The following is a 9,322-nucleotide window of genomic DNA, read 5'->3' on the forward strand; positions in this document are numbered from 1 at the left end:
GATTTTTCGGGGTCGGGGAACCCGACCCCGTTAGGGGATGTGGGCGGAGGAGGTGATGGTTTTCCCATCGAGGATCGGGAGCGGAGACGAGGATTTTTCTACTTTCGGGGATCGGGGACGGGGAGTGTCATTCCCGGCCCCGGCCCGACCCGTTGCCATTCCTAATATCCCCCCTTATCCCCCCATTTGTGGCCCCCATAGGACACAATAGTCCTACATAGGGACTATTAGTTAGTCCAATCCCATGGTCTTATCCCTCAAAACAAACACCACATTTTAGGGATAAAAGTGCACAAAACAAAATAGAGCCAGCCACAGAGAAATAAAAATATGTGTATATTATGCACAAGGGTACAAATGAGTATAAAAGTTTTGCACTACCATAAATAGAGCTAATCCCACAAGCTAAGCATCATTGAAGTAAGAAAGAGGCTAAAAAAAAAGGAATTGTTGTTTGTGTGACATTCATGAATAAAACTTGATTGACACGGTACCCAAAAAAAAAAAAAAAACTACTTTTAACAGAAATTATTACAATATCAAATTTGCCCTACAAAATCCTCATTCCTCAAAAGACAGACAGGGCAAATACAAAATAAAATTTCAGTATTCAACAAAGGAAAAAGTACGAATATAATTATACCTCAATAAACCAGCAGCAGCACTTGGAATCCCCTAATGACAACCACCTTCAATGATCAAAATTGTGAATCCACTTCCACTCCTGTCTGCAATCGACACATATGAGCCATACCAAAGCTTACTTGTAATGCTGTGAGACCTCCCACACCAGCTTATCCATAAACTGGCATTTCCTATCAAATCCCCAGCCTGGGTTGCTCTGCATTATATATATCGTATTACAAACAAATTACAAAGTTTTCCCTGTGCAGAATTTCAAATCAAAGAGGAGTCACAAACATCAAGGGAGTTCTTTCAAATTTCTTTACCCGCTCATAATTCCTTTCAGATTCTTTTCTGCAGATTTATGCAAGTTGTTTTAATATTTTTAGCAAGATTTTTTTTTTTTATACATATACATAACAATGAAGAAAAAAAAAAAGTAACAAAAAAGAACGAAAAAAATGAGGGAGATAAGCGTATCAACAAAGAGGAAATTATCCAAACATGATACACTGACATCAACAAACATTCCCTATATACTTTCTTTAGTGTTTCATTGGTAACACTCCCAATTTTACACACGAATCACTACGAAAATCAAATTTAGTAATACACACGTCTCATTTAGAAATTAACATGGGTAGAAATCAGGGCAATCAGATGATTTAGCAACCATCAAAGAGCTAACATCAAAGCGGTATGTGCTAATGCAAGCCATATCTTTTTACCAAGGTTTACAGGTAATTTAGCAAATCACAGAGCTTATTCTCTCGCTTCTACATTTCCTATTTTGTTTCCTTCTTTTTTTTGATCAGCAAAGAATAATTTTATTGATAAAGGATAGAAGAGGGGACTTGACTGAAATGCATCATAGCTCAAAAATACATCCCAACTAGGTTGGCACCTATAATTGAGCCCAATCCTATGCAAGCCAAGGCCGATACAAAGGTTGATGAGAACTCAACCAAAACAGGGAATGAAAAATAAAAGAACAGAGGACTATATCCTACAGGAGACTACAATTTGTGGCCCTTCAATCCAACCAAGCAGAACATGAAATCATGGATTGTGTAGGAAGGCAAATGAGTAGAAAACTTCACTCCTCTGTTAGATGAAATTATTTTGTATTCAGATACTTTCATACTGTTTCTGTTCCCCAATATGTATATATATATAAAACAATCTCACATAGAACCAATGGCACCCATCTTCGTGGTTGACCACAACAGGTACCACATATCTAGCAATGGTGCCACAAAACCCCCCACACCAGGAGTAAAGCTAAAAAGCCACAGAATCAACAAAATATGTAGAGCCCGTCAAGTTTAGCACCATTATGTAAACCACAATGTAGAATTAACATAGAAGCATTACAATGAACCCCAACCTGGAGAGAGAGAATAGCACGATCAGTAAAACGCTTGACTGAAGCAGGTGCACTTTGAGGAAGAGTTTTTGCTACCCTTTCCAGCTCTTCCTGTTGTTTCTTAGCAGTTACTCTGTCCGGTCCACTGTAGTGATCCACAAGCTCTTTCATAACAGGGACTTTCTCCATTGTATCTTTCACAACTTCCTGGAAAAGTTGAAAAGATAAAAGTTACAAGCAACTGGTGAAAGACAACAGAATATTATATATTTAAAGAATTACTGCTACAGTCCCTATCCACGACAAAAAGCAATTTAATGTATTTATCTTTTCAATCTTTTTGCATTAGATGAGTATTGCATTGACCATAGGATAATTTTTAGAAACATTAGTGAGTTTGCACATCTCTAGAGACAAGGGCTTGATAAATGCTTGAGCCTTCATGCGCACTTGATAAGCACTAGAGCACCCTAGTAGAATAACAATCGAGCCCATTTAAAAGTGATCAATCACCATTGTGCAGAAATTGATTTTCCTATTGATATTTCCAGATTGGAGCACTCACTTAGGGCTCGCTTAGAGATCAAGCGACTGAGCCTATTTTTTATTGTTTTTTCTTCCAATGAGCAGTGCTCATGCAGAAATTGACCTAATCTGACTTGCTTTAGCTTTCTGATTGCTCTTTTCATATATAAAAGGACCCTATGAAGCATGGACACGGACATGAGACACGAAAATTTTCAAAAAATTGGGACATAGACACAGCAGGGGACATGGCAATTTTTTTTTTTTTTAAAATATATTTTTATTTGTTAACAAAAATATACATTTAAATAAATAAATAAAGACATATATATAATAAATACCATTACATTTAAATAAATAAATCTAATATATAAATATAAATAAATATAAACAAACATATAATATATAAATAAATACATATATAATATATAAATATAATATAGATTATATATATAGAGCGTAAGGTGAGAGAGAAAGCCAAATAGAGAGCTAGCGAGAGAGTGAGTGACGAGCTCGTCAATATCGATCGCGAGGTGAGAGAGATAGAGCGAGCATTGAGAGAGAGACACTGGATAGAGTTCTTTGATCGATCGCGACTACAGATGAGAAGACGAAAGGCGAGAAGATGGAGAAAGAGAGAGACAAGAGGCGAGAGGCCCAGAGACGAGAGGCTTACCAGGATGGAGATCAACTGAGATGGAGCTTGATGAAGATGGAGATCGACTTCGGACTTCAATCGACGAACAGGTTCAATTTTCTCTTCCCTTTTTTTTTCTTATGATTTTAAAATAAGGTCTCTTCTTTTGTCCCTGCCGTGTCCCACACTAAAAACACAAAAAAATAATAAAAAAATAAGGGACACCACAAATGGCTTGTCCCGTACTAGTCCGTGGCATGTCCCCGGTGTGTCCCTATGTCCAGCACCGCTACGGCACTGATTTTGCCGTGTCTATGCTCATAGAAATGACCTAATATATTTTAAGGGCTCATGCCTCTGAGTTTGAGTAGCCCTATGAGTTCTTGAGAGAGTTTCAAGTGTTCTTCAACCTTTATATCCTAAGGAGGGTTTCATCTACTTGAGAGGTTGTAAGGAACCCTATGATGGCTTGTTCAGACAAGGGTGGCAATTTTTCTATTGGAGCGGTTCTTTTAGGAGGTCACGATGAGGTAAAAGCTTGATAAGATGTTGCGGTTGATGTAGGTTTAAAGGAAGAGGATTTATTAGATTTACATAAAGTGTTGAAGTTGCTTCAGTAGGGTGACATTGGGTTTGCTAAAAGTACTCACATTCCTTGGAGGGAGGTTTAGATTATAAGAAGGTTGTGGTTAAGCTTAATTCTATCGTGGAAATGCAACCTGTGGCGTCTCCTTTGGCTGTGATTCCTCCATGTGGAGTTGAGGTGGAGAGCCTTGACGATTCAAATGATAATCCATTTTGTAGGTTCCATCAGTGTTTGAGATAGGGTCTGGTAAAGGAAGGATTTTGTTTCTAAGGGTTCACTTCAAACTGATGATAATGGGTCTTAAGTTCTCATAACAATTGATAAGAACACTGGTAAATTTAAGAAATTTACCCTCACTAATGATAAAGGTGGTAACCTAAGTGAAGTACAATTTGAACTAATGGTTAGGAAGATGGATAGGAAGATCCATGATTGTACTTGCATTGACAATGATAAATCAAGAGCTATACGGTTTAGATGAATAAGGGAAGGGAAAATCATCTGCTAGGAAAAACAAGAAATTTCAAAAATTTTAATGTATAATTTATTACAATGGAAAGAAGGTAAGGGAAGCTTTAGTGGGGCAGCGCGGAAAGGAGATCAAGGATAGGTGTTTGGTAGGGGATAATAGAGTGGTGAAGCCTCCTAATGGGTTGGAGCAGCCCCATTTTGGAGGGAAAATTTTACCGAAGAATCCTCTGTTAGTGCTTTATTTAATCTTCATGGAAAAATGTTCAAATCAGATGCATCCGGAGATTAAATAGGTTGTTATTGGTAAAGCTGGTAAAGTCTAATGGAAATCAATGTCAGAAGCTGAGAAAGCTCTTTCTATGAAATTGCCACTTTATTGAAGTATTTTAAAAGTAGGGAGAGGTTGCAAGTTTGGTTCTATGAAGAGTTTTAGGATTACACCGAATCGTGATTTTAACAACCACACCATCGATATGGAGTGGAGTATCAACCATAACAATCCAAATCCAGCTATAATCAGGAAAAGTAATATTAAGCATAGCTGAAGAAAATCCTATCCCATCCCTAGAAACAGCATTTCTAGAAATATGGGAGACATGTTGTGTACATCTTGCCCTTCCCCAACCTTGCTTTAGTAGGAGTCATGTGCACTAGGTCGTCCTATTTAGCTGGAGGAAATCTAGAATATTATTGCCTCTTTGGAGCATCGAAAACCAAGACACCTTTATAAATAACGAAGTGCTACCGAATGAGATCATATCTCCAAATAATCAAAATCCAGCTATAAATAATCAAAAAGAAAAAAATAGGTGAAATGACTAAATTTTTGTGATGAAACAAGCATAATCATATGTCTCCCAATGTTGTGACCTTAAAGTCGGGAGAGACAATACAATCACATTATGTAGTTAATCAGCAAGCAAGAAAAAAATGACCTTGCATAACTCAAGGTTGCATGCAGAAAAAAGGAAAAAAGAAAAAATATCAAAAACAACTTAAAGTTTCTAAATTATAAGATGTCAAAAGTCATTGCATGTGCCTTAACATAAAGACTAGAAATAATGACATGCTTTGATTATGGATTAAGGTGGCACTGACCCAACAAGTTCCGTTACTATTGTAATAAAGGAGAATGAACACAGCAGTGATGAACCAGTAACAAATTGTACGCAGGACGATAAAGAAAATACAGAAGAATGCAGCATCAAGTATTGAATCATGGTGATAAAGAAACTAAGTAACATTCCTTTTCTAGTTTGCAGCTGTGGACATAATCTTGAGAGTTGAAATAATTCTATAATGCAAGCTCTTCAAATCACATTTAAAACCAGTCAACCATTTCTTTTCAGCATTCTCGTACAATATTTTAGGAAAATCATTCCTTGCTTTGTGATTGATCAGTCTAAGCCCAACATACATGTCTGGTGAAGCTTATTGTAATCTAAAAGCTAATGATTAGAAAGGAGAGACTAAAAGCACCCCTCCCCCAACTTTCATATAATTAGTTTTTTAGCGTATTTAAGTTATTTCTGCTTAATAAGTTCTAAGCAAAAAACTGCATGAAACATTCTGACACAGACCCCTAGAATACAGAATAAAAAAAGAAAAAAACTATAAGCAGCTCAGATAAGCCGCACCAAACAGACCCATGGAGGAAAATTGTGGCTAGTTTGTAATGCCAACCACATGGCATAGAAGATTTTCCATAACAAAGTAGTTTTAGCTGCAATGTTATCAGCTATTTAAAAGAAAAGAAAGCAGGACTACTTTGCTAAGATGCTTTTATTTACAAGACTATTAATAATAAAGAAAGGGGAGCAGAAGATGTGGTTATTGGGAATATTTCACATGGTCGCTTCTTTGGGCTTGTGCTTGGTCCAACAAAAAAGAACCCAGGTCTTAGAAAATTTATTTTTAGATTTGTTAACATTGTGCATTAGAGGTGTTTCTTTGTTTCAATGTCTCTTTGAATTGAGTGCAACCCAAAAAGTTCAATGAGCCCAACCAAGACAGTAATTAGGGTCCATAGTTTAAGCATAGACACTAATACGGTTAAGTTTATAGATGCTAATCGTCACCGAAAAAATCTCTCCCAGTACACTGTTTCTTGTTGGAAAAACATGCCTAAAACAAAAGGTTGCCAATCATTGGTCCTTTACAAGCACAATTTCCTAGCTTAGTCAACCGAATATCACAAGAAAAGAGAGATTGATCAGGATGTAATGTATGCTATAGAGACAACACTAACTATGTTATAAATACCAGTGGAAATGATAGGCAAAATAAAATCAAACATACAACACTGACTAGACAAAAATAGAGGAGCAAGATGGTCAAAGAAAAACTAACAGAGAAAATATCAAGAAAAATTACCACGATTACGAGTTACAAAAACCTAAATATAGCTCAAGAAGGGTGTTAGCATTACAAGATATTGTTCATTACACGTTCTAACACAGTAATTTTTTAAATAAAATAACGAAGAATAAGAAAACAACCATTTAAAAGCATGATTATGACCTATTGCATTTTTCGAACCAGCAACTGTTAAGTTGTAAATAGTAACCAATATGTAGTGCCGCAAAAGAAAAACAAAATCAACATAAGAAATAGGATAGGAGAATATAGGGTTTAGGAATACCTCCCACTCTTCTTGGCTCTGAATTCCCTCATAAGCCATTAGGAATGGCTTCATCTTCTCAAGTGCATCCCGAAGAGGAATGGGCGGCTTCTCGTCAATATCTGGGTTTGTACCAAACTCCTCCATCAAGTACTCTGGTTCGCATTCAATCTTCAAAACCACAAAGTATATGAAGAAGTAAGATGTCAGATAACTATTAGCGAAAATTGCTTAGTCCGGTAATTAATATAGAAATACAATATGGAGAAGGCAACACACTGCCGCTCATCTCTTCGAATCCTTCCACCAATTTATTCATATTCTCGGGTCCAATCCTCTTAGCCAATTTCTCACCATCAGCATTGTCACCAAGATAAAGGCCGGCTCCGTAGTCATCGTCCGCATCTTGAACCCCACGGCCTCCTCTTCCAGCGCCTCTCCCTCTGCCTCTCCAACCCCTCCCTCGACCACCGCCGCGAGTGCCTCTCCCTCTAAAACTGTCTGTTCCCGTCCCACCGTCCTCCACTCTGTCTGCCACATCAACACCGCCCCTCGACAATATCCCCACGGCCTTCTTCACAGCCTCCTCACGGCTCAACTTTGGGGTTGCACTACTCTTAGTGTCAATGGATACTTGGCCTCTCCCTATAGCAGTATGACGGGACCTGAGGTGGCGGTTTTCTTCCTTAGGCATGTCGTCGGGAAGCAATTGTTTAGCGGAGGGCTTTCCACGGCCGGCACCGGACAGGACAGATAAAATACTAAAGGGAAGGTTGCTGTCTGAGGGATTTCCAATTTGGATTTTAGAGGGAGTGGTCAAATCAGTCCCGTCTTCTTTGCTAAAGAAAATGGGTCTCTTAGGCTCATGCTCAGATTGCAAAGGAGGGGCAGAGGCTCTGCCACGTCCAGTAGTAGTGGTGTTGTTGCCACTACTACTAACAATGGAAGAGATGAAAGAAGAAAATGATGGAAGAATAGGGGTACCAAGGAGGGGTTTACATCGGCCATGACCCATCCCAGATGGGAAGTCTTTCGAATCATTGTCATCACCATCACCAGGGGTAGGCGGGGTGGGGGTGGTGGTGGTGGTGGGAACAGTGAATTCGAAAGTTGGAGGAGCCTCGTCCCCTACCTCTGCCTCCACCGCCACTAGCAGAAGTGGAAAAAGCAGAGGAGGAGAAGGCGATCAAATTGTGTTTAGTGGCATTGCCGATGGTGGGACTTGAAATTCTTCCCAAGCTTTGTCTCATGGCAAAAAAGGAGTGTAAGTATCTAAAAATCTAAATCACTTCAACTTCACCTTCACCTTCACCTTCACCTTCACCTTCACCTTCACCGGGATTTCAAGCTTAGTTGAGAGTTTGCTTCAGCTTCAGACATCTTCAATCCTTAAAAGCTCTGGAGAACATAAAGCCATAATATACTAAGAAAGATAGGAGGTGAAAAATCACATAGAAGATGACAAATCATGTAAAATAAGCTCAAAGAACGGGAAAAAGGTATTAGGATCATGTAAAACTCTCAATTTTCTAAATAAAACCATAAAGAATGATAAGCAGAATCTGCTCCCATAGCATTTTATCTCTAAACACTTAAACAACTTCACAAGTGAAAATTTAATAACTTTAATAAAAGAGCAAATTCTAAAGCATTAATAAATACTTGAGGTATCTATCAAGCTTCCAGATTATCAGATAAAAAATTCCTTCAAACAATAAAGAATTTTAGTAATCATGTACAGATTTAAGTGGTAAGAATAATTACCACAACTGACAGTTATGCTAAAAGACTTGGTAGTCTCGACAATGTGCTTAGAGGTTGCAAGTGATCCTGTCAAAAAATTGAGAAACTCAGCAATCATTTGTGCATTCTTGTCCTGCCAAAGATGCCAAAGTAATGATTTTAAAAAGGACAGGCATGATAATAAAATAATAGCAGTCACATGTACAATATATCTAAAAGTTAATGAACAACTTCAAGCAAATCTTTGAACCAAATTCAGCCCATGAGAAGTGAGCCACTTCCACCAATTTATTTTTGTTTTGCAGCCCCAAAAACCAACAAAAACCAGAGAAGATGACTTCCAAACATTGTTAAAAAAAAAAAGGGAAAGAAATAGCAAGTCGAACTCGAGTTATTCAACTCAATTGGTTTACGATCCTTATTTAGCCACAACATTATTTTTTTTTTTTTTTTGAAGTGACACATTTTGCCAGGAATTTATGCATGCATAACATTACCAGAATTTATACATGAATATATACCTCAGTGAAAGAATTACACCTAGAATTATCATATAGAAAGTCTATGAACCCAGGAGCAGAGACAAGAAACAGAACCAGAAAATTAGTGTGTCACTCACACATGAAATCAATTTCAATCTTTCAATATATTTTCTCGATATTTTTCCGATTTTATTTTTTAAACAGTAGAACTGTTCATTATCATAATCTTATAAACTTATTCCCCTAATAAAATGGGATCCATAAATCA

General features: G+C 37.6%; 1 protein-coding gene across 1 annotated transcript; it reads right to left on the reverse strand.

Annotated features, from left to right (window-relative positions):
- Positions 1 to 319: 319 nt before the first annotated feature.
- LOC114274191 (uncharacterized) lies at positions 320 to 8,690 on the reverse strand. Its single transcript, XM_082885941.1, has 5 exons — positions 8,594 to 8,690; positions 7,078 to 7,978; positions 6,851 to 7,034; positions 2,012 to 2,197; positions 320 to 841 (listed from the first exon to the last, which is right to left on the reverse strand). The coding sequence occupies exons 1-5, from the start codon at positions 8,688 to 8,690 to the stop codon at positions 761 to 763; spliced, it is 1,449 nt and encodes a 482-aa protein (XP_082742067.1). The 3' UTR covers positions 320 to 760.
- Positions 8,691 to 9,322: the final 632 nt, after the last annotated feature.

The sequence above is a fragment of the Camellia sinensis genome, chromosome 8 (assembly GCF_055761805.1).
Source record: "Camellia sinensis isolate YWXY chromosome 8, ASM5576180v1, whole genome shotgun sequence".
In the NCBI taxonomy this organism is placed as follows: domain Eukaryota; kingdom Viridiplantae; phylum Streptophyta; class Magnoliopsida; order Ericales; family Theaceae; genus Camellia; species Camellia sinensis.